The 24,942-nt window shown below is 38.4% G+C and overlaps 1 protein-coding gene across 4 annotated transcripts; it reads left to right on the forward strand.

Annotated features, from left to right (window-relative positions):
- On the forward strand, window positions 1-24,435 carry ERMO2 (Sec23/Sec24 protein transport family protein). Of its 4 annotated transcripts, none has more exons than XR_005480112.2 (15): window positions 11-222; window positions 857-1,954; window positions 2,032-2,170; window positions 2,558-2,748; window positions 7,560-7,667; window positions 7,744-7,947; window positions 8,232-8,463; window positions 9,201-9,350; window positions 9,451-9,607; window positions 10,250-10,377; window positions 10,501-10,823; window positions 10,924-11,115; window positions 17,954-18,193; window positions 23,597-23,664; window positions 23,999-24,435. XR_005480112.2 is itself a non-coding variant. In XM_039023063.2 (14 exons), the coding sequence occupies exons 2-13, from the start codon at window positions 917-919 to the stop codon at window positions 18,185-18,187; spliced, it is 3,096 nt and encodes a 1,031-aa protein (XP_038878991.1). In that variant the 5' UTR covers window positions 1-222; window positions 857-916; the 3' UTR covers window positions 18,188-18,193; window positions 23,999-24,435. The 4 variants fall into 4 exon arrangements, 2 of the variants coding, with proteins under 2 accessions (XP_038878991.1, XP_090166857.1); XR_005480113.2 differs by having other exon boundaries at window positions 23,602-23,664; XM_039023063.2 differs by lacking the exon at window positions 23,597-23,664 and having other exon boundaries at window positions 1-222.
- The last annotated feature ends 507 nt before the right edge of the window (window positions 24,436-24,942 follow it).

Below are 24,942 nucleotides of genomic sequence, written 5' to 3' on the forward strand. Positions count from 1 at the left end.
ATGTCATTCTTGGCAATTTCCGAAGGTTATGGTTTTTGGGGGTAAAAACTTTGGAGGACTTCAATTAGTTTTGTGAATGAATCGGAAGAGAGAGGTGTTGGCTTTCTAAAATCACTGATCTGTCTCCTCTCTTCTCTTCTATCTCTCACTTGCAGGCTTCCGATCCGCCCAGCTCTTCGATCCCACTGTGTTTCTCTCTGCTTGCAGACCCTTCTACACAAGGTAACTCTCTTTCCCTCTCCCTTTTTCGATTCGCCAATTCAATTCAATTCCACCGCACCCATGGCCATCTTCATTGCCTTGCTTTGCTTTGCCTTGATGTGGGAGCACTTGCTTCCGACTTGATTCCCTTGATTCCCTTCATTGCAATTGTGTTTTAAGAACTTCCTTGCTTGGGCTAGATCTCTTTTCTTTTCACGCAATGCAAGCTTCGATTTCATGCTCCAATTTGACTTTCCCGGAATCAATTGACCATTTTCTCTCTCTCAAATCTTGTTTCCTCTACTGCAATTATTTGCGAACCCAATTGACTTGTGAATTAGTTTCAGTTGTGTATGCCTTTTTCGAGTTATGCTTCCTCGATGCCTGCCTCTGCTTTCGGAAATTCTTCTGTTTAGCTAAAGAATCATTTTGAACAATAACAAAGACGGAATCTGGGGGATTGTTTTGCCCCCATCCCATTTCATCGTTCTATTGTAATTTAAACGCGGTTTCGCGCAGACTTAGCAGATGTCTGACTTTTTAGTAAGATTTGTGTCATGGAAGTCCTTATTATTTGCGCTTTGATTGGCAATTCATTCCTCTTTTCTTTAAGAATCGTCTTGATTTTTGTTTTCTTTACCTGTTGGCTGGACAGGTCTGCGTCATGCTAGCATCCCATTAACTCAAAGGGCGTGAGAGTGCGATAATAGAACCCATGGGGACTGAAAATCCTGCTCATCAGAATTTTCCTACTAGACCTGCCGCCACACCTTTTGCTGCCACTCAGACCACTTCACCATTTTCATCTTCTGGTCCTGTAGTTGGATCAGACAACACTCGTTTTAGACCTGCCTCTCCTGCTATGCCCCCAAACACAATGCCTTTTCCTCCATCCTCGGGTCCTGCAGTTGGATCAACGGTTCCTGGGTTTAGACCTATGCAACCGAGTAGGTATTCTGATCCATCCGTTCCACCCCCACCAACATCAAGCGTCCCAGCAACTGCTGGACCTTTCCAGAGTTTCCCAGCTCCGCAGTTTACTTCACCATCTCAACCACCTCCTTCACGAATTCCACCAATGGGGCAACCCCCTGCAGCTTATGTACCACCACCCCCAGTTTCCTTTCACCAGCAAAGTCAGATTCCTTCAGTGCCTATGGGATCACCTCCTCAAATCTTAGGTCCTCCCCCAACAAATGTTCCACAGCCTATGTCAGATCCATCTTTTCCATCAGCCAGGCCTAATTTTCAGTCCTCTTTGCCTGGTTATGTCCATAAGCAACCTAATGCAGATTTACAGTCCCAACAAATGCAACCTCCTCCTTTTGTTAGTCACCAAGGGCAGTATGTTCCTCCTTCAGCACCAGCTTCCCCTTTCCTTCGTCACCAAGGAGGTTATGTCCCCCCTCCTCCTGCTGCAGCCTCTCAAGGTTTGCTGTCTACGGACCAAAAGCCCTATCCAGGCACTGGACCTCCTCTTGGTTCCATTCAAGGATTAGCTGAAGATTTCAACTCGCTTTCTATTGGATCTATTCCTGGATCAATTGATGCAGGCATTGATCCAAAAGCACTTCCAAGGCCATTGAATGGTGATGAAGAACCTAAACTGTTTTCCGAGATGTACCCCATGAACTGCGATCAAAGATATTTACGTTTTACAACCAGTGCTATTCCCAGTTCCCAGTCATTGGTCTCAAGGTGGCATTTACCTCTCGGAGCAATTGTTTGTCCACTTGCAGAAGCTCCTAATGGGGTTAGCGTCTCTGTTCAATATTTTGATTTCTGAGCATGCTGAAGTTACCTTATGAAATTTCTCTTATTTTCCTACAGGAAGAAGTGCCAGTTATCAATTTTGCTTCAACTGGCGTCATCCGCTGTAGGAGGTGTCGCACTTATATAAATCCATATGCCACATTCACAGATGCTGGAAGAAAGTGGCGCTGCAACATTTGTTCTCTGCTCAATGATGGTATGATAAATTATAATTCTCTTGGCTCCTGGACACTTGAATTAGAAATATGACCTGGTGCAATAGGTAGTCACATTTCTTACGTGGAAGCCTAATGCATAGGAAAAATGTTTTTAAGAGTCAAAGTTACGTCCTTTCTTTTGAATTTTAGCCATAGGCTGTACGCTGTATACAGTTTTCTTTTTATTTTCTCCTTCCCTTTCTTGGACACACAATTTAGTGTTACCGTAGAACTCGTGTGTAAACATTCACTTCATTAGCTTTTGTTTTCTTTGGGAAGCGGAAGATATACCTCTTTGTATTATTTGCTGAGAAAATGTAATTTCTTTTTGTATATCACTATATGCACTGTTGAATTATATTCAATTAGGCTGCTTCCTTATTCAGTTCCAGGAGATTATTTTGCCCATTTGGATGCCACTGGTCAGAGAATTGATTTGGATCAACGACCTGAGCTCACTAAGGGTAGTGTGGATTTTGTTGCTCCAACCGAGTATATGGTTCGGCCACCTATGCCTCCACTATACTTTTTCCTTATTGACGTTTCTATAGCTGCAGTTAGAAGTGGGATGTTAGAGGTAAACATTTCTATACAATTTTTTCGACTATTATTATTTATTTTTTTTTCTAAAGAAAACAGAATCACTCATTGATCAAATGAAACTACAGAATGGCGAGATCATGCCAATGGACTACAATTGTTACAATTATTATTGGTTTATTTTCTTCATCTTCTTCTCTTTTTGTATATTTTTTTTATTTCAATGTTTTTTTTTGAAAAGGATACCAAACTTTTCCTTACGAATATGAAGAGACTAGTGCTCCAAAGTACTGAGAAATCATAAGATAATTCTATTTTGAGAATTGTTCTTCCAATCTAAAAGAATGATCACGATATGGAATGAAAGATACCTTTTAGGTTGTGGTATTCTTACCATTATTATAACCAACTGAAATTTAAGCCGATAACAACTAACGGTCAGTTTAACTGGTTTAAAACTAACAAACAACCTAACAACCTACTAACAAGCAACTCATGGCCTAGAACTTATGCTACATCATTTTGGCATTCATGAAGAGTAATTTACCTTTGTGGTAAAGTTTTTTGTCTGGCAGGTTCTCCATGGTAGAATTAATATCTTAGGTAGGGTTTTGAGGAGGGTTTCCAACTTGGTGAGGCCTTCGTGTTGTGTCCTCTACAGCAGTGCAGAGGACCTGAACCATATTCTTTGGTTGTATGATTATTGGTTTGCAGTTTGGAGCTTTTTATTTATTATTATTTATTATTATTATTTTTAGCTTGGTTTGAGTTTGGCTAGACACAGGGGCTGCAACCTGCAGAGATGTGATTGAGAAATTCTTTCTTCATCCTCCTTTTTGCAAGAAAGGAAGGCTTTTGGGGCACATTGAGGTGTGCGTTATTGTTTGGAGGCTTTTGGGAGAAAGGAACAACATAATTTTTAGAGAGTTTGAAAGACTCTTGAGTAAAGTGTGGTCCTTTATTAGGTTCAAAAAATTAAAGAAATTTTAAATGAAGATTTTGAAAGGCCAAAGTCTCAAAAAAGTTCCTCTCCTCTCTTCCTTTGATGGGTCAAACTCTCTTCGAAGAAGTTGTGGGAGGAGGTTTGGAGGGCAACTCATGTCAATGCCTTGACTTTTCTTTTTTGGAAAGGAAATAGAACTTTTCATTCAAAAAATGAAAAGAGACTAATGCTCCAAGATACAATAATCTTCAAGAGCGGAGATAAAAAAAAGTACTACAAAGGTAGACAATAATATTGAGAGACAATAAAAAGAAAACCCCAAATGAGCAAACTCTTAAAAACCGAACAAACCAACACCCAGATCACAAAAACTTTTAATCCAATGCCAACAAAAGACCTGCGAGCAACCAAGGAAAATACTCCTTGAAGACCAAAATTGTGAGCTTCATTCCACAATTGAATGGGAGCAAGATATCTTGAATAAACGAGGAAATCGAGACTTTACATCAAGAGAAAACCAAACCAACTGCATTTCAAGTGCCGCTTCCAAGCTTGAAAACTGCTAGAAAAAACACAACTTCTTTAAAGCAGAACTGTAAGGCTTAGTCTCAAGGCCATGAGAATTCCACCATATTAGTTCCATCCCTGGACATAACCACCAAGCTAGACTTTAACTAAAGAAAAACAAGGTGGTATTGATTTCTACTGCAAAGCACATTTTTCAATTAGTCCTCCGGATTACTATGCTTATAATTTTTTTGTATTCTTGAATTTGGAACTTTGTATCTGGAGCATTATTCTCTTATTTATATCAATGAAAAGTTTGTTTCCGTTTTAAAAAAAGAAAAAAGAATAGAATTTGGCAGGAATAATGAGTGACTTATTTGGTCGATCATTTTATCCATTCGAAAATAAGGTATCAAAACCGTTTGCAAAGTTAACCTTTGAATTATCCTAAGAGTCTATAGTATCCTCATTACTTACACTAACTACTGATTCTCTATCTGAATCGTAAATAGAAGGATTGTTCTTCGGGGTGAACAACTTGAAACTTCTTTAACAAAATGAATATTTGATCTCGGGATATTGATGACCGTTTGGTTGAAATTCATACCAGGAGGCCATGGGTGTAGTTTGTCTAGCGATTGAGAATCTGCTATTAAGAGACGTGCACAAGACTCCTCAAGAGGATAAACTACTTTAGAAGGTAGAAAAGCTTGAACTTTTCATTACTTACCTCCACTAGACCAAAAGAACTGGAACCAAATTTAAAAAAATAATAAAAAAAGACACGCAAATTTGCGTGTCTGACACCTGTAAGGTGTGTGTCGGTGTCGGACACATGTCCGACACCGACACTTCATCCAAAATAAAGTATATGTGCTTCCTAGTTCACCTTGTTAACTGTTATCAATAATATAAACCTCATGCATGTAAGGGAACGTAAGTTTTTTTTTACAAAAGCCAACCCCTATATCCAACAATAAACTTCGATGAGAATGTGCTTTGTAAGACCAATTTTCAAATGAAAGTTACCATTTTCCTCCATTTTCCATCAAAATCCATATCACCAAAGCTATCATCAAGTTTTATCAATGCCGTATCAACCATAAAGGGATTGATTAAAACTTTAGACTGAAAATAATCTTCCAAACGGAACAAATATCCTTCCATGTATAGTAGGCAAGCACTCTAAAAACCACATAACGATTGTTGCAGTTCATATCCAACACTTCCTTATCTCTCCTAACCCAAAAAGAGGAAACATTGTCAGGAGGAGTACTACTAAAAAAATTATTAAAAACCCGCTGAGGATTGTCCTCAAAGTTTCTGGGCACCTTCAAATCATCTGCGGAAATTGAAACTAAAGACTCACTAATCCCATTCAGAGGAAACACTCCAAACCCAATCCGGGGGGAGGACAACAAACATGACTCCACTTTGATGAGAAAATCTCTAATCATCTCCCAGAAAATCATCCAACCTTTCTTCAAGAAACCAGTTGGAACATGTAGATTTTTCCTACCACCCGGTGGGGGGCCAAATAGCACATTCAAAATATCTTTCAATAATGATTTAAACTTAGACAAACAAATGAAACTAGAGTCATTTGATATTTTTTGGAGAAGAATAGATGAACTGAATTCTGTAATAACTCAATCAAGGATAAAACCGAAGAATATAACTCATCATCTCTATTGAGTTAAAAGTCTTATGGCATGAAGAAAATTGAAGGATGCCTAGCAGCATGACAGCAAAAAACTGTAACCCACTCAAGAAAAGCAAAAATAGTTGAAGGAGACAACCTAGGCCGTGGAGACAGTGGCCGGTGACCGGAGGAAATGATGGAGACATCGACTAGAGGCAAGAGAAGGCAGTGGAAGAAAGAGTGGTTAAAAGACCAGAGGTGGGTGAAAGAAGAAGCAAAAACTGTAGAGAGGTAGGTAGAGAAGGAGAGTCGAGAACGGCCGATGACAAAGGAGATCGATGACTGAGGGTGAAGGGGAGAGGTGGACAGAAATGTCTGCATAGTCGGCAGCAACCGCAATGGATGTTGGTCACTACGGATTCTATGAGAGAGAACAATGATGGTTTAGGATTTTGACGAAGAAGGCTAGGGATTTGGACGAAGGAGGTGGAGGATTAGGGTTTCGGCAAGATGTAGTCGGAGGTGACAGCCATGGATGGAAGTGACTAGGGTTTCGATGGGCTAGGGTTTTGGTGGGTTGGAAGGTCTATGTAAAAAAAAGAAAAAAACAAAGTTCCATTTCAATGCCTTGACTTCAGTGATATGCAAAACTAACTGAGATTTGTGATTTTGTGTGAAATACCTTTCCCTTGTAGCAAGGGGAAGTGTTAAGCGGCCTTACAGTGATCATTCTTACTGCTTCCAAGAAACTTTTGTCCTGAAATTTGAGGGGTATGAAGTTAGGAGGTTCCTCAAATCTTTGTGGATCTCTAAAGACATTACTTGTGTAAATGTAGAATCCAATGGTTGTTAGGAAAGCAAATTGAAGATTTTGGAAGTCCTCAAAGGAGGTTATACACACAATCAAAATTTCCTTCCATCTATGATCCTTTGATTTTCTTTTTGGGCCCGAATCACACTTGGGGCAAGTTTACATTTCTTATGGCTTGAAGGTTTGAAGTAGCTAATGGTGGTTTCTTCAACATTTTGTTCGCAAGCTCTTAATCATTCAGGCGCAATTATTGGATTAGTTCTTTGTTTTTTAATGTTTATTTATTTTCATGGTAATTCTCTATATGGTTGTATTTTCTATCTTTGTTTTTTCTCTCTTTTTCACTCCCTTTGGGAGTTTCTTTCCCTTGAACATTTATCCATTTTCATTATATCAGTGAGAAGTTGTTTCTTGTTCAAAATTACATGAGTATAGAATCCAGACGTTTAAGGGTGTGTCCTTCCGAACACATTACAATGATAACTAACTTTTCTTCTCTAACTTCCTTTCTTATATGCACCTGCTACCCAACCACTCGCACATATTCTTTTGTGAGGTGGGAGACAAATACCTATACCATTGGGCCCAAAACCACACACACATATTTTTCCTGAACATAATTGACTTTCTACGCATACCCTTCCTCTCATCAAAAGTTGTGTGTGTATATATATATATATATATATATTGTTTTTCCCATTCTTATTCTCAACATTGGAGCAATTCCTTGTTATTTTCATATTTTGTTTCTGTGGTTTGCTCCTCGTTGGGTATACTATCATTTTTCTCCATGATAATTGGTTTATTATTATTATTATTTTTTTCTAAAATCTGATCAATATCTCCCGGAAGAAAGTGTTTCAAATTCAGTAATACTTAATTGAGGGATTATCAAACAATGAATGCCTAATTTTCAGCATGTCAAAATTTTATTTCCTTGTGCAGGTTGTGGCACAAACAATTAGGTCATGCTTGGATGAGCTGCCTGGTTCAACTAGAACACAAATAGGTTTTGCGACTTTTGACAGCACAATACATTTCTATAATATGAAGGTAGGAAGGATAGGTTCCTATTGTATATTTACCCCAATTTTGATACTTCATGCTAAAAGTCCTGTTTCTTTTGCAGTCGACTTTGACTCAGCCGCAAATGATGGTGGTTTCCGATCTGGATGACATATTTGTACCCTTGCCAGATGATCTCCTTGTCAATTTGTCTGAATCAAGAACTGTGGTGGAATCATTCCTAGATAGCTTGCCGTCCATGTTTCAGGACAATGTGAATGTTGAATCTGCCTTTGGCCCGGCCCTTAAAGCAGCATTTATGGTTATGGTGTGTTATTTACACCTTTTAAATCAGTCACCAATGTCATATTTGTATTTCTAGTTCTATCATGTAAACATTGTTAGTTCCTTGTCATTGAATTAAAATATAAACATGTGGATAATATTGTAAATTCATCTACGACCTTACTTGAATAGGATTTGTTCTATAGGTTGTACAACTGTGTCCTTGAGTTCTAAAAAATATTGTAAATCCATCTATAATCAAATTGATCTAGAATAAAGAGTTTTATATGACCATTGGTTCATCTTTTCATTTCACCTTCTTTGCAGAGCCAACTGGGGGGGAAGTTGTTAATTTTTCAAAACACGTTGCCATCTCTTGGTGTTGGCCGCTTGAAGTTGCGTGGAGATGATCTTCGTGTTTATGGAACAGACAAAGAACATTTACTAAGACTGCCAGAGGATCCATTCTACAAACAAATGGCTGCTGAATTTACCAAGTTCCAAATTGGGGTCAATGTCTATGCATTTAGTGACAAGTATACAGATATTGCTTCCTTGGGTATGCCTCAGGTTTATCATCTCTTATTTATTTGTGTTTGATAAGAAATGGAAACCTTTCGATCCAAAAGATCAAGAGGAACAGACTAATGGGCCAAGGGACAAGGAATCCCTTCATATTGTCTCTGGAGAATGTATTTGTGGTCACATGATTGAATTTGAATCTTAAGAATTTGTTGGGGGTTGTCCTCTCAAATCCTTTTTTCCCTCTTTCAAAAAAAAAAAAAAAAAAGTTTGACTGGGGCCTGCTATGATTGTTTATGCCTTTTCGTAATCACCGTTGAACATCTAAGAATTATATTTTTTTTGAGCTTCTTTGGTCTAGCTTTCAAGATCATTGTGGTCACTTCTTTTCATTTGGGGGGATCCAATTAACTCATAGAACAATTTATGTTGTCATGTTTCTTCTGTGAAGAATGAGGCCTAATGGTTATTTGTTTATTAAGCAAATAACTTTTACACAATAATCCTGGTGCATTCAAATTTGTTATTTCAGTCAGCTTCATGGGGAAACTGAAATTTTAGGTCTACATTTTATGTTTACTGCCACCCATGTACGTTACAACTTGGTGCTTGACATTTCCTTCCTTTTATTTAATTACAAATTTACTGATTATTGTGATGGATCTAATGACAATCCTCACAGTACCCATCTTTATCTTTTTTACATGACATGCAAATATTGCTTCTGGTGCACTGACAATTTGTTTATTATCTTTGTTTCTCTCTTGTATTTAGGGACTTTGGCAAAATATACTGGAGGCCAGGTGTATTATTATCCAGGCTTCCAATCATCCTCTCATGGGGAAAAGTTGAGACATGAGTTAGCAAGGGACTTGACCAGAGAAACTGCCTGGGAAGCTGTAATGCGTATAAGATGTGGAAAAGGTGATCTTTTCCTTTTAAATTGATTCTCATAGAATGCCCGTCTTCTTCATCACTTACAGGTCAACACTTTTCTTCTCATTATTTGTATTTGTTCTCTTAGGGATCCGCTTTACATCATTTCACGGAAATTTTATGTTAAGAAGCACCGATTTATTGGCACTTCCAGCTGTAGATTGTGATAAAGCATTTGCAATGCAAATTTCTTATGAAGAGACCTTACTAACAACTCAGACAGTGTACTTCCAAGTTGCCTTGCTGTATCCTTTGAGTAAAATGTTTGGGACAACACCCATCTAACATCTATTAATTCCCCTAATAGTTACCCTCCCCCCACCAATTTTCTTTTCTTAATATTCATGCATTTGGTCATGGAGATCAATATTGTAGTCCAGGTTCGCAGATGTGAGAATGAGTATCAGCCAGATTTCAAAAAGAGTTTTGCATATAAGATTTTCCTTCTGATCTGTAGAGTACTGTCAGTGTTTCTTGATAGATATAAAAACACATAATCTGTATTCAATCTTAATGTTCTGTCATAATTAATGAATATAGGATAGCGAGTAACCCATTTTTAGGCATACAAATAAACTCATATGTTGCACTTTTGAAAAATTACCTTAACTAATATCAAATTTTCAATCGGTAATAACTAGTTGCACTGTGACCTTGATCTAAACTAGTAACCTCATGAAGATTGTGTGCATGAAACTGTTGTTTTTTCTCATGAGATTGCTTGTTTCCTTTTACCTAGCACATGTATTTCTTTGATCTTGATTTGGTTGAGTTCAATGATATTTCCAAAGTTGGTGGTGTCTAGGGAAGGCTTTTGCAGTGAAAATTGACTTATTTTCTCTACCTTAAGGGTTCAACCGATAAGTTTGTTCTTTGACGATAAAAAGATATACTGCATCTTGTGGAGAGAGACGTATTAGAGTGCATACAGCAGCAGCACCTGTGGTTACAGATTTGGGTGAGATGTACCGCCAGGCTGATGTTGGTGCTATTGTTTCCTTGTTTAGTAGGCTAGGTATGTTAAGCACAAACTTCTATGTATTGGCATGTGAGATTTTGATAGCCTCAATTATTAAGATTTATCCTCTGTTCACTTTATTAATCTCTTATTCTAAATTTTAACTGAAACAACTTGCAGCCATTGAGAAAACGCTGTCCCATAAGCTGGAGGATGCTCGCACTTCAGTTCAACAAAGAATTGTTAAAGCCTTGAGAGAGTATCGTAACCTCTACGCTGTACAGCATCGCTTGGGAGGCAGAATGATATATCCAGATTCTCTTAAGTTCTTGCCTTTATATGGATTAGCATTGTGCAAATCAGTGCCTCTTCGAGGGGGTTACGCTGATGCTGTGCTTGATGAACGATGTGCATTAGGCCTTGCAATGATGATTCTTCCTGTTAAAAACCTATTGAAGCTTTTATATCCCTCATTAATTCGACTCGATGAGTATCTATTGAAGGTTGCAAATCTTATATTTCATTATATATAAAAAAGAAGTTATACATTCTCATGCATTGATTTTACAGAATTTATGAGGTTTATTCTACTCTAACTTGCAGGCATCTCCCGCTCAGACTATTGACCTTAATAGCATAGAGAAAAGATTGCCACTGGCCGCTGATAGCTTAGATTCCAGAGGCCTGTACTTGTATGACGACGGCTTTCGCTTTATTGTTTGGTTTGGTAGAGTGCTTTCACCTGATGTGTCTATGAATTTACTTGGGGCAGACTTTGCAGCAGAACTATCAAAGGTATGTAGTTGTTTTAAAATTTAAATAATAGAGTTCCATAGTTGAATAGGAGTAAAGAATATTTGTGTTAAAAATAAAGAATAGGGAAGAGAAGAACAACAAAGATTACGTGGAAACCCTAGTATAGGGAGAAAAACCACGATATAAAGACTTTCTTATTTTTTTAAATTTGATTCAATGAATACACAGGGATACACTGTATAAATAGACAGTAGAAAACCCTAGGGGTCTACACAATTACATAAATGCCCCTAGGTTAATAACCCTATTTTCAACACTCCCCCTCAAGTTGGAGCATAAATATCGATAAGGCCCAACTTGCTTACACAATAATTAAAATTTTGTCTCAGTAACCCTTTTGTAAGTACATCTTCAACTTGTTGGTTTGAAGGAATATAAGGGATGCATATGTTTCCACTGTCCAACCTCTCCTTAATGTAGTGTCTGTCTATCTCTACGTGTTTAGTTCTGTCATGTTGAACTGGGTTGTTTGCAATACTGATGGCAGCTTTATTATCACAAAACAATTTCATCGAAAGCTCATTATCTTGCTGGAGATCTGATAATACTTTCTTCAACCAGATTTCTTCCCAAATCCCTAGACTCATGGCCCGATACCCAGCCTCAGCACTATTTCTAGCAACAACTCCTTGTTTCTTACTTCTCTAGGTGACTAGATTTTCCCATACAAATGTACAATACCCAGACATCGATTTTCTATTAACAACAGACCCTGCCCAGTCAGAATCAGTATAGGCTTCAACAGATCGTTTATCGGTTTTCCTGAACATTAGGCCTTTACCAGGAGTTCCTTCCAGATACCGAAGAATACGTTCAACTACTGTCATATGATCCTCACAAGGAGTTTGCATAAACTGACTCACAGCACTTACTGCATAAGAAATATCAGGTCTTGTGTGAGACAAGTATATCAACTTTCCGACTAACCGCTGATACCTTTCTTTATTAACAGGAATTCTATCATTCTTATCACCGAGTTTCGCATTGTATTCTACTGGTGTGCCAACAGGTTTACACCCAGTCATACCTGTTTCTTTTAGCAAGTCCAGAGTATATTTTCGTTGAGAAACTGATATACCTTCTTTTGAGCGAGCCACTTCCATTCCCAGAAAGTATCTTAGCTTCCCGAGGTCTTTAATTTCAAACTCTCTGGCCATCTCTGTTTTTAGCCTCATGATCTCTACATCATCATCTCCAGATAAAAAAATGTCATCAACGTAGACAATAAGAACAACTATCTTCCCTGATGTCGATTTTTTTTATACAAAGAGTGTGATCAGAATGCCCCTGAACATACCCCTGTGCTTTCACAAAAGTTGTGAACCTGTCAAACCAGGCCCTTGGAGACTGTTTTAATCCATATAGTGACTTCCTCAATCTACACACCTTGTTTTTGAATTGACTCTCGAACCCGGGAGAGGGACTCATATAGACTTCTTCCTCAAGTTCCCCATTCAAAAACGCATTTTTAACATCAAGTTGGTGTAGAGGCCAATCTTTATTCACAGCGACTGACAAGAGCACTCGGATAGTGTTAAGTTTAGCCACAGGTGAAAAAGTTTCAGAATAATCTACTCCATAGGTTTGAGTAAAGCCTTTTGCAACGAGTCTAGCCTTGTACCGGTTAATCGTCCCATCTGACTTGTACTTTATAATAAACACCCATTTACATCCAATTGTCTTGTGTCCTTCAGGCAAAGTCATCGGTTTCCAGGTTCTATTCTTTTCTAGAGCTCTTATTTCTTCCATAACAGCAGACCGCCATTTTGATTTTTTCATTGCAACACTTATGTCATCTGGAACCACCTCAGTATCCAAACTAGTAGTGAATGCTTTGAACTCGAATGCTAGATTACTATACGTCATGTAACTATGCATAGGGTATTTAGTACATGAACGAGTACCTTTCCTTAGAGCTATAGGAAGATCAAGTGATGCATCACGTTCTTTCACCTCTCCAGGCTCCTCACCATGATCGACTATCTGTGTATCAGAAACTTTAGTAGTATCTTCCACATCATCATTAGCAAGAATCATTTCATTCTCTGCAGTTTCAATCATTTCATCCTCTGCAGTTTCCCCTTCTGTTACCCTTTTAGTATTACTGCTACCTTCTCCCTTGTCTTGCCTGCCTTCATCAGTCTCCATACATGTATCAACATCATTAATTTCAGGAATATACGTACTTGGACCTGATGGCGGGTCTGACTCCTACACTGGAGCCAACAGTTCTAGTTTAACAGGTGACACTGCTTCCTTCTTGAGATTCTTCCAGTAGTAAGTTTTCCAAGGAACTTGATTGGTAGGAAAGACCAGACTATCATGCTCAGAACTAGGGTTAGACAAGGTTTGAATGGACGCTGACTCTAAAGGAATAGCATAAGATGACCAGTTAGTCTCTTCATTTATATTCTCCCCCTGAAGATGACTAACAGGAAAAAACGACTGATCCTCGAGAAAGGTGACATCCATGAAGACATAGTATTTCTGAGACGACGGGTGATAACACTTATATCCACGTTGATGGAGTGGATATCCAACAAAGACACACTCCTAAGCACGAGGAGTAAATTTCGTGCGGTTTGGACCATGGGAGTGAACAAAAGCAACACAACCAAAAACCCGAAGAGAAACATCAGAGACCAATCGAGTAGTTGGAAATGACTCTTTAAACAATTCTAAAGGAGTATGAAGATTAAGGATACGAGAGGGCATCCGATTAATGAGGTGGGCAGCAGTGAGAACTGCATCTCCCTAGAGGTATGACGAAAGAGTAGCAGATAACGTAAGAGACCGGGCTACTTCAACCAGATGCCGATTTTTACGCTCAGCTACTCCATTTTGTTGTGGAGTGTAAGCACATGAGCTCTTGTGGACAATACCCTTAGAAACAAGGAAATCCCTGAAGGAGGTATTAAAAAATTCTCGCACATTATCACTTCTTAAAATCCCAATCTTTGTTTTAAATTGAGTTTCGACAGTTGTATAAAACTGTTGGAAAACAGAGGACACTTTAGATTTTTCAGTAAGAATGAAAATCCAGGTGAGGCGGGTGTGATCATCTATAAATGTGACAAACCACCGTTTTCCAGTGGAAGTAGTAATCGGTGAGGGACCCCATACATCACTATGAACAAGAGAAAACGGACTCGAGGGTTTGTAAGGCTGAGAACGGAAAGAAACACGATGTTGCTTGGCACGAATACACACATCACAATTAAAAGAAGAAGTACTAACATTGCGAAATAAATGGGGAAATAAATACTTCATATATTGAAAATTCGGATGTCCTTAGCGGAAATGCCATAACATAACATCATGTTCAGAAATAGAGAAATTTAAAGACATAAACCCAGTTTGGTAATCATTCCTAGAGGAAGCTTCATCAGAAAGGAAGTATAGTCCCCTATCGTGCCGGGCAATGCCAATCGTCATCCCCGATTTCAGATCCTGAAACAAAACGGAATCTGGTGAGAAAATCGCCTTACACTTCAAATCTCTTGTTATTTTACTGACAGATAACAAATTATACGATATTTTAGGCACATCACGTAGAATTAAACCATTAAACGGAGAGATATTGTCTTTTCCCGCAACAATGGCAAAAGACCCGTCTGCAATTCGAATACGCTCATTACCAGCACTTGGGTTATATGACATAAATAACTCTGAGGAACTCGTAAGATGATCGGTGGCCCCTGAATCCACAATCCATGGTTTTTTTACGGAAATTACCTAACTGTGCCATCGCACTCACCCCAACCGTACTCAAGTTGTGCTTACTGTCACTGGAAGCTTGCTTCTGAGTTTGTTCATCTACTGAGTCACTTACCAGGGCAAGACTAGTATTAGATTTGTCATGAGACTATCGTCGCCTGCTGTTTGGGGGCTTTCCGTGTAATTTCCAACACTGGTCCTTTGTATGCCAAAGCTTCTTACAATGTTCATAAACAGGTGGGGGGGTTTTTATCACCATCAGCACCGGACGACTTGGCGACGAAGGCAGCTGCGTCAGTAGTAGGAATGAGATTATTCATGGTACACGACCGATCCTCTTCCAGCCGTATTTTAGAGCAGACTTCTTTGAGTGAAGGAGTCGGGCGCTGGCCCAATATCCGACTACGGACACTATCAAACTTAGGGTTTAATCCAGCCAAGAACACATAAACACGATCTGCCTCCTCAATCTTCAAGTATTGGGCCCCATCCTGTGGACAGTTGCAGACAATCTCTCTACACAAGTCCATCTCCTGCCACAGCATTAATAGTTTGTTAAAATAAGAAGTAACATCCATGGACCCTTGTTTGCATTCATGGACCTGTTTGTGGAGTGTATATAGCCGAGAGACATTCTGTCTTTTAGAGTATAGATCTTCCGTTGCCTCCCAAATATCCTTGGCGGTTGCAGCATATAGCAATGGCCTTCCTATCTGGGGTTCCATACTATTTACCAAAACAGAACGTAACAACGAATCTTCTCCTTTCCAAATTTGTTCTTGTGGATCACCTGGGGCCGACTTTGGAATTTCCCCTGTCAAATATCCAAACTTGTGATGCCCTTCCAAGGCCATTCAGATTGATTGGGACCAGGAGAAATAATTCTAGCCATTTAATTTTTCCCCTTTGATAAATCCTGCAGAATTACCCATCGAACCAGATAAGTAGGAAACATTAGGCACAATAGGTAACGAGTTTACCGGATTTTCTGAATAAACTGATTGAGGATTTGTATCGAACATTGTATCCAAATCAGAAATCTATTGTTGTAGGTAAGCCAACCGTTGTCTCACATCGTCTGGGTAATGGGTTGAACTACAAGCGGCTGGAAACGGTGCTGGTCGGCTGGGCTGTTCAAGATATCCAGCCCGAAGTCATTCCTTGCAGCAGCGAAGGCCTTGTCGTGGAAGGATTGGCCGGCGCAAAACCCACTGGATTGGAGCGGAAGTCGAAGGGTCGGGTCTGCCCATTGCGGGTCTACCCTTGTTCAACCTGGAATGATCCGATCTGCCCTTGTTCAACCCGGAACGACTCGGTTCGCTCCAGACCGGTACCCGTTCTGCTTAGATCGGACCAATGAGCTTGTTCTTCATGTCCAAGGCTGCCGATTCTGCCTAGATCGTGGTCGATTCTCCCACCGATTCTGCCTAAATCGTGGTCGACTCTCCCCAGGTCGTAGGTCGGTTGTTCTTTGTGGCCAGCTCCGATCGCGACCGGACACTCCACCTGCTGGTCGATTCTTCCCAGATCATTGTTTGTCTGCTCTTCTCGGCCAGCTCCGATCGCGACCGAACGGTCCATCTGCTACTCCCGAGTTCAGCTCGTTTCTGCGTGGAGAAGCCCAATCGGCGCGATCTGATGTGGTGGCTCCCACTGACGGCGACTCTCCAATGACTGTAATTGGACAGCAGAAAGTAACTTCAGTAGGGCAGCCTGAAAACACTCTTTTACAGCTGCTCGGATAGCCGTTTTCATGTCAAAACTTGAAGACCCATCAACAGAAGAAGATTGAGATTGATTATCTTCTATAACGGCTAGGGTTTCGTCACCGAGCTCTGATACCATGTTAAAAATAAAGAATAGGGAAGAGAAGAACAACAAAGATTACGTGGAAACCCTAGTACAGGGAGAAAAACCACGATATAAAGACTTTCTTATTCTTTTAAATCTGATTCACTGAATACACAGGGACACACTGTATAAATAGACGGTAGAAAGCCCTAGGGGTCTACACAATTACATAAATTCTCCTAGGTTAATAACCCTATTTTCAACAATTTGAACCATAACAAGTTGGTTAGGATAACTCGTGAGCCTGCAATAAAAACAAATAACAATTGAACCAAGAAGCAATTCAGAAATTCTCCATCAAATATGCTTTTTTTATTAAAAAAAATCAAACTTTAATGAGATGTTTTTTTTAAAGATGAAAAATAGGATTTAAACAGCATATGTTCGGTTGATGATCGGGGAGTCCCATATGCATTTCAAAGAGAAAGGCCGTTTTCGTTGGTTTTCCAGGGATGTGCTTTATTGTGGGATCTTTGGGGGGAGAGAAACAATAGAGTGTTTTAGGGTGTGGAGGGGGACCTTAGCGAGATTGGGTCTTTGGTGATGTTTCATGCTTTTCTTTGGACTTTAGTTACCTAGACTTTTTGTAATTACTCTCTTGGCAATATCATACCTAGTTGCAAACCTTTTTTTAGTGGAGTTTTTCTTTGGTTTTATTCTGTGGACTTGGTTTTTGTATATCTTTGTGTTCTTTCATTTTTCTCAATGAAAGCTATTGTTTTTATAAAAGAAAAGGTTTTAAACAACATAGCCCAATGGTAATTGAGTATTACCTCCCTTGAGATTGGAGGTTTAAATCCCCACTCTCCTTGTACTTAAAAAAAAAAAAAAACTATTCCAAAGTACCTTAATACCTTTATAAAAGTTACTTTTATGCCGCACTTCCACTAGAATGTTACTTGGAATATCATTCAAGGACCGAAAAGGTCTATATTCTTTCTTGAAAAGAGGTTATCACCATGGTTAGAAATTTTGCTGCTCCAGCTCCACCATATCAGACTTGTTGAGCTTTTAGCATCTGTGTTTTCCAGATGCAGGAAGATTACTCAGCACTTATGCTTTCTCTCTCTCTAAAAAGTTCACCTTTTTTCTTTTCTAGATTCCACATGGTACCTTGGTTAATTGCTTATTTTGTGTATTATTGAACTGATTATTTCTACTCCTTTTGTTTTCTCTATGTTCAATTAATTAGCTTAATTGTACTTTGCTTCTCTGGTGTTATTAATGGTTTTCGTTTTTGAAAATTCAGGTCATCCTGAGTGATCATGATAATGTAATGTCAAGAAAACTATTAGAGACGCTCCAGAAATTTAGAGAAACTGACGCTTCATACTATCAGCTATCTCATCTCGTTAGACAAGGTGAACAACCTAGAGAAGGGTTCCTCCTTCTAGCAAATCTTGTTGAGGACCAAGTGGGTGGCACGAATGGTTATGTTGATTGGCTTCTACAAATACATCGGCAAGTTCAGCAAAATGCTTAATACAAGGTGAGGAATGTCTTGCGCCTTGTTGTAGTTGAGTTTTAAAATCTATTTCTTTTAGTGAAAGACTGTTTCTATATAATTTTTTTAAACCTGATATTCCCTTGCTTTTATCTAATGATTGTTTTTTTTTCTTTTTCTTTAGAACATTACTTTTATCTAATGTAGTTTCTTTCTTCTTCTTTAGAAAGCATTGTCTGGTGAATAATTATTTAAATGCAAAATGATATTATGTTCTGCAATGAATTTGTTAAGTTTTGTACAAGAGATGTGTAAACATTTTTCATAAACTGTTATGCAAAAACTGCCGGTTCACCTCATGGAGATCAATAAGGGCCATGCAAATAATAAAGAGCTTAGAGGGAATTAGTTCAAGTCATGGTGACCTAGAATTTTCTACTCTATGAGTTACCTTGACAATTAGATGTAGTAGGGGCAGGTGTTAGTCCCATAGGAATTATTAAGGTGTGTCCAAGCTAGCTTGAACACTCACATGTATAAAAAAGATAGAAACCGTTACACAAAAAAATTACCAAGAAGATGACCATCGTGTTTACGTTAATTCGTTGTGGCTATAAATGAAAAACAAGGCTTTCAGGTATAAGCGAGGATGTGGATGTGGAGTCATATGAGAAATGTTGGTTATTTTTTCCTCATTAATGGTTACCGTAGGGGTAAAGTTTTGGTTTCATATGAGCTTAGACTGAGAGACCCTTTACCCTTCTTTCTTTTCTTGCTTGTTGTATATGTTCTAAGCAACTCGTTTCTAGGAGCGTTGAAGGGAAAACCATTGAGCTTTTTAAGGTTGGAAAGGAGAATGTGGCTCTTTCTTACCTTCAATTTGCCAATGACACTATTTTCTTTTGCTTTGGCAATGAAGTTCCGTTATCATACCTTGACGTTCTTTGAAGATTTGTCTGGCCTTGAGATTAACAAAAGTAAATGCCAGATTATGGGTTTCAATTGTGATGATGAGAGGATCAGGAGTTGTGTAGAAGTGGTGGTAATTGTGAAGTTGGATTCTGATAAAGTGTTGTTGTAATTAAATTTACCATAACCCATTACCCATCAACTTAAGCTTTTGGGTCAATCAATGATTTAACATGGTATCATAACAAGGGATCTTAGTGTCCAAATCTTTGTAATGCTGTTTCTCCATTTCCACCCCTTCTTCCCCATCAACCATCGAATCAGCTGCCCTTTTTACTTACATACCAAACCCTTTACCTGTGGAATTGGTGTTTAAACCATTTCTCAACCCTAGGTAGAAAATCCGATAATAAAATTTCTATTTAATATAGCGATTTGGGCAAGTATTTTACGATTAATAAGGAACTACGCGTTCTATGAAACGAGAAGCAAGAAAGAGAAAAAGCTATTAAAGTGGTTCAATCCTCCCTTTATTTATCTTTTCCTAATTAATATTGATTTCCACTTGAGTCTTCTACAAATTTTCAAGCCCACAAGTGAAGGAGAGTGTGTTAGTTACTTAAGCACCTTGGGGAACCACACCCCAAAAGCTAGATATTGAGGTGAGAGAGTCAAGCCACTTAAGTACCACATTGGTCATCCCATTCTAACCGATGTGGGACAAAGGTAGCCCCTTGGTTCCTAACAATACCCCATTCTGCGGCTAGAACGACGGTACTTCACTTGGAAACACTCGGTCAGGACCCTTCGCTGGTGCTCCTCTCCGGAATGTCAACAACTGGCTCTAATACAATTGTTACGTATTTAAACTCCTTGGAGAACCACATCCCAAAAGCCAGCTATTGAGGTGAGAGAGCCAAGCCACTTAAGTACCACATTGGTTATCCAAGTCTAACCGTTATGGGACAAAGGTAGCTCGTACTACCTTGGTTTTGTTTACCGACCACTTCTCTTTGAAGTTTTTGCATATTCAAAAGAAATTAGTACACATGGGATTACATTCATTTCAACGGTTTGATTTTGTGATCAAGCATTGCTCTGGTGTAACTAACAATTCTGCTAATGCTCTTAACCGCAAACATCACCTACTGCGCATTGTAAAGGGCGAAGTCCTTGCTTTTGAACGGATTCCTACTTTATTCTACTGACCCTGACTTTGCAAACATTTGGAATTCTTGTTTTTCACATACTAATGCGGGTGACTTTCATCTTTTAAATGGCTCTCTTTAAAGGTGACCAATTGTGTATTCCATATGGATCTCCTCGAGAGGCTTTGCTTAAGGATGTTCATGCTGGTGGCCTTGCAGATCATTTTGGCCAAGAAAAAAGCACTTGACTTCTTGTCTAAACGGTTATTTTGGCCTAAAATATGATAGGATGTTAAGAACTTTGTCAAAAGATGTACTTATCAAATTTCGAAAGGAATTTCTTAAAATACAGAATTATATACAGTATTACCTATTCTGCAAACCATCTGAGAAGATCTTTTCATGGATTTCATCCTTGGACTTCGTAAGACACAACGTGGGCTTGACTCGGTCCTTGCTGTAGTTGACCATTTTAGCAAAATGTCACATTCTTTTTTTTTTTTTTTTTTTTTTTTTTTTTGCAAAAAGACATCTGATGCAGTTCATATAGCCTACTCTATTATTTGAAGAGATTGTCCAACTTCATGGGATTCCTAAATCCATCCTGTCTGACAGGAATGTAAAATTCCTTGGCCACTTTTGGAAAACTATATGGAAAAAGTTCGATACAAGTTTTAAATTCAGCACAATGAGTCATCCCCAAACAAATGTTCAAACTGAGGTGACAAATAGAACCTGGGGCAATCTTATTCAATATTTGGGTGGCACTTGCCCTAAACAAGGGGATATTTCATTGGCACAAGCTGAATTTGCTTTCAATAACATGAAGAGTCGGTCTGTAGGGAAGTCCCCTTTTGAAATAGTGTTTATATCCTTGCCTCAATTGCCTATGAACCTAGCTAATTTACCATCTTCTATTGATTTTGGTGGAGAAGATGAGGAGATGGCCGATTGGATTGGTGACCACTCGGTGAAGTTAAACCTTGAATACAAGACTGCGCTGATACCCATCTTTGTGACAAATCTTTTGCTGTTGGAGTTTTGGTGATGGTCTATCTACGTAAGTCACGACTGCCTTCTGGACATCACTACAAACTTGCCCCAACGAACATTGGTCCAGTACACATTCTTCAAAAGATTGGAGCTAATGCCTAAAGGTTTACACCCACATCCTACTTCCAACGTAAATGACTTATCCGAGTTCCATGCTTCAGATTCCTTTTCCTTGGCTACTTGAACTTGAGGACAAGTTTAATTCTTGGGGGTTGGTATTTTATGTACTTTCTTGAGGATCTTTTATTATCTTTAAAGATCTTTCTTTGATCTTTATCTTTCTTGTACAATCTTTGCAACTCTTTAAAGAAGTTGTTATAATCTTGAAAGTGAGATGTTCTTTGTTTAAATCTTTAGTTATTTCTTTAGTAAGGATTTTTTTTTTTTTTAATAAATAAAATGGAGGGGTAAGACTTAAGGTGTTTTGAAGTCTTGAGTTGCTTTTATTTTTACAGCTCAGGATATGGTAGTTACTGTTACAACTACCTCTTGGTCACAACAGGCTCTAAAATGGCTGGTTTGTATTTATTTTAGGCCGATTATCTAATAAAGTTGAATACTTGAGGTTTTGTTTTCATCTGAAAATATTTTTCTTTGGATAATTGTCTCTCCATATACCTCTAGTCAAGGATGTCTCCAAAATATTACTTTTATCACCCATATCAACTAAGAGGGATTTGGATGAGAAATGCCGATCGAGATTGAGAGCCCATTACTGGGCTTTGCCTGATTGAGAGAGGGTGATCAGTGCCTAGCTCATGCTGAGGTTAGCCCATTCCAAGGCCTCCTCGTCCTTCAAATTCCTCACAAGATTGAGGTCCCAAAAACTATGATTAACATTCCAAGTCTCTTTCACAGTGGCGGTTTTCTGTCTGGTCAATCTATAAGGCAAGGAGAAGCATGGACAAGGGTTATTTGATAGGGCCAATGTGTTGCATCCTCGATAGTAGGAGGGAACAAACCAAATCAAAAAACGGAGGCTACTGTGAGTACCGACTTGGTTCAATCAATTTTACAACTTATGCAGTCGGTGGTCGGTCGGTTGGTGTGTCCAAGAAAGGCTCAAACCGACTGACCTATTGAATGTCATTTTAAAAAATAATAATTAGTTGTTCATGCAACCTCAAAACCAGTTGTTGATTTTTGATAGGTAATGGTTACCTATTTTAAATTATTATTTAAAGATTTTCTTTTAAAATTTTTTCCCCTTCACGGACCAACAAAGAAGATGGGCAGACTCAGCATTTTTATGTTGGATTTACATATATACTAAAAAAAGAATGTATCCCCAACCTGCCGGTATCCTTATTTGTTAAAAATTGACGTATTGCTATGTCTTGCCTGTGTCCTGTGTATTTGTGTTCTCTAGATTTTTGTGTTCAGCAATTCTTTCCCAAAACGATGCTGTTTTAGGCTTGCCATCAATTTTACTCAGAGTGATGTTGAGGCCTGAAGCTTATTCCAAATATTTTTACTATGTTGAAGAAGTTTGTGTTTAGTCACTTGCAAAGAAAAAGAGTGGGACGACATTGTCTGTTAATAAGATAAATGATTATGGTTGTTGGAAGCTGTACTTTTGCCTGTAGGTCGTGGAATTACTTGGCTGGCAATTTGGGAGTTTGTTTTTGCGTCCCTAAGAAAGTGGAAGATTGACTTAGGGTAGGACTAAATGCGTGAACTTGAAAGGGAATGCGAAGGTTGTTGGAAGTTGTGCCTTTATGTCCTCCTTTGCATTGAGAACTCTATTGAAATTGAGATTCCACCTTAGCATCCTTAAAATTCCACAAGAATTAGAACTGCTTTTTCTACCAGGGTTATGTTGAAAAAGCCTAGGGTGTGGAGGAGGTATGCTCATGCTGAGTATCTTCTTCAACTTTTCCCCTGAATTTCTTCCAAATTTTATAAGTGAACAGAAAATTAAATGATCTTTCAATTTATTTATAAAGAATCAATGTGGCTTTTAGAGCTAGCATGTGAGCGTTGCCCTTGAGCGTCAACAAGTCATGTAAATCCCATAGATGCTATTGGTCTCCTTATGCCATCAGAAAGTAGGTTCATTCAGAAATCTCTAAGTGGAGCACAAACAATTAAAGCCTAAACCTTTCCCATGGGTATTTCACAGTCCTAAAAGTTCTCTCATTTTTGTAGCATCGAACAACAGAAGTATGATCAGTTAACTTAAAACAAATGTATTATCTCAACTATGATTGACCATTTCATCAATTGTGAAATAAATTTATCTTTTTTAAGTTTGACTTCCGAGGAATGATATTCCCTTTCTTAGTTATTATTATTTTTTTTGTCATTTATTCATTTATTTATTTTTGTTTTGTGAAAGAAAAGGAGAATTATTGAGATCAATGGCAAATGTTCTTCACCAGGCCAAGGCAGAGTTGAGTTATCAAGGTGAGTTTAGGCGACATTAACTCTACTTTGGCCTGGTGAAGGCAGTTGCTGCTTTAAAGTATCGATGTTACATAAATATAGTCTTATGATGTCATCACATAGGGCATTTGTTGCATTGCACGTCTTTTTACTGTTTCAGGTCTTGTTGGTTGAGACTTTCGGATGACCTAGCTCAATATTCTGTTCAATATAGATTCATTTTTATTGAATATATCAGTTCATGAAGTTCATGTATTAGGATGATGGATGATGAAACAATTTTACCGCGAAAATTTCTACATGACCAATGAAAGCCATATGGATTCTTTTTCTAAATCAGTTTTAAATCTATCAGGACAAAATTTGGCATAAAGTAGCGCGTTGTCTCGGAAACAATGGAAGATTTTACTGGATGCCACGAGAGGGATTCAGCTTCAACAACTAGCTCCAGGAAGCAACATGGATTTGGATTCGGCTGCTTCATAAATTTGTTACCAGATAGATTTTTTTTTGGTCTTTTAACAATAATTTTTCCCCTTCTTGAGAGGTTGTCACCAGTATAGGGATATCTACATCAGATGTTACTTTATTTTTCTTAATCTATTATGTTGTCTATATCTCACCCCTAGATTTGGGTAGAATTGTTGCAAAAGCTTTGGCCACTTCTTTCGATTTTTGTTTGGTTATACAACTTTAATTTTGACCTAGTTCTTGAGATGGTTGTTTGAAGGAAGTTCTGTAATTTTACAACTGGAACTAGATATTATTTATTATTCATATTTATTCAGCCAATTTTGAACTCCTAGGAAAGTGGGTCACAGCCTAATCTTCACATGGTTTTGAATTTCTTCTTTGGTTTCATGCAAATGGTGGCCTTCTGCCATTCCATCTCTACATTACTTCTATTTCTAGATTTATTTGCTGCTGTCTTTTCGATCTTCCATTTTTAGGCCCCAACCAATCTCCCCTCCCATTTCCTTTTCAATAGACCTTTTGGCTATCTCCAAAGAATGCCTATTATTGTAATTTCAGATTATTTTCATTTTCCATAAAGAGAAGAGATTATTAGTTGTTTCAATCACGTCAAGTACTCTAATTATTATGTAGATCAATAAAATGAGCATAGTTCAATGATGAGCACATGTAATAACTTGCTCGAAAGAAATAGTCTATCTCTTGCAATTTATTATGGAGAAAATTACAAATGCTCCTTGCACGACGAATTGAATTGAATGGGTTTTAGAAATCATGGGAAAAGGAAGCAAAAAGAAAAAGTGGGGTTGAAAAATAGGGGAACTA

The sequence above is a fragment of the Benincasa hispida genome, chromosome 2, assembly GCF_027475165.1.
Source record: "Benincasa hispida cultivar pf3 chromosome 2, pf3_genome.v1.1, whole genome shotgun sequence".
Taxonomy (NCBI): domain Eukaryota; kingdom Viridiplantae; phylum Streptophyta; class Magnoliopsida; order Cucurbitales; family Cucurbitaceae; genus Benincasa; species Benincasa hispida.

What these genes read in the sequence shown, in the direction of transcription:
- ERMO2 (XM_039023063.2), top strand. Translation starts at nt 917, where the DNA reads ATGGGGACTGAAAATCCTGCTCATCAGAATTTTCCTACTAGACCTGCC. An exon ending in TTAGAAGTGGGATGTTAGAG is followed by an intron (nt 2,749 to 7,559) that starts GTAAACATTTCT and finishes TTCCTTGTGCAG; the next exon opens with GTTGTGGCACAAACAATTAG. An exon ending in TACAGATATTGCTTCCTTGG is followed by an intron (nt 8,464 to 9,200) that starts GTATGCCTCAGG and finishes TCTTGTATTTAG; the next exon opens with GGACTTTGGCAAAATATACT.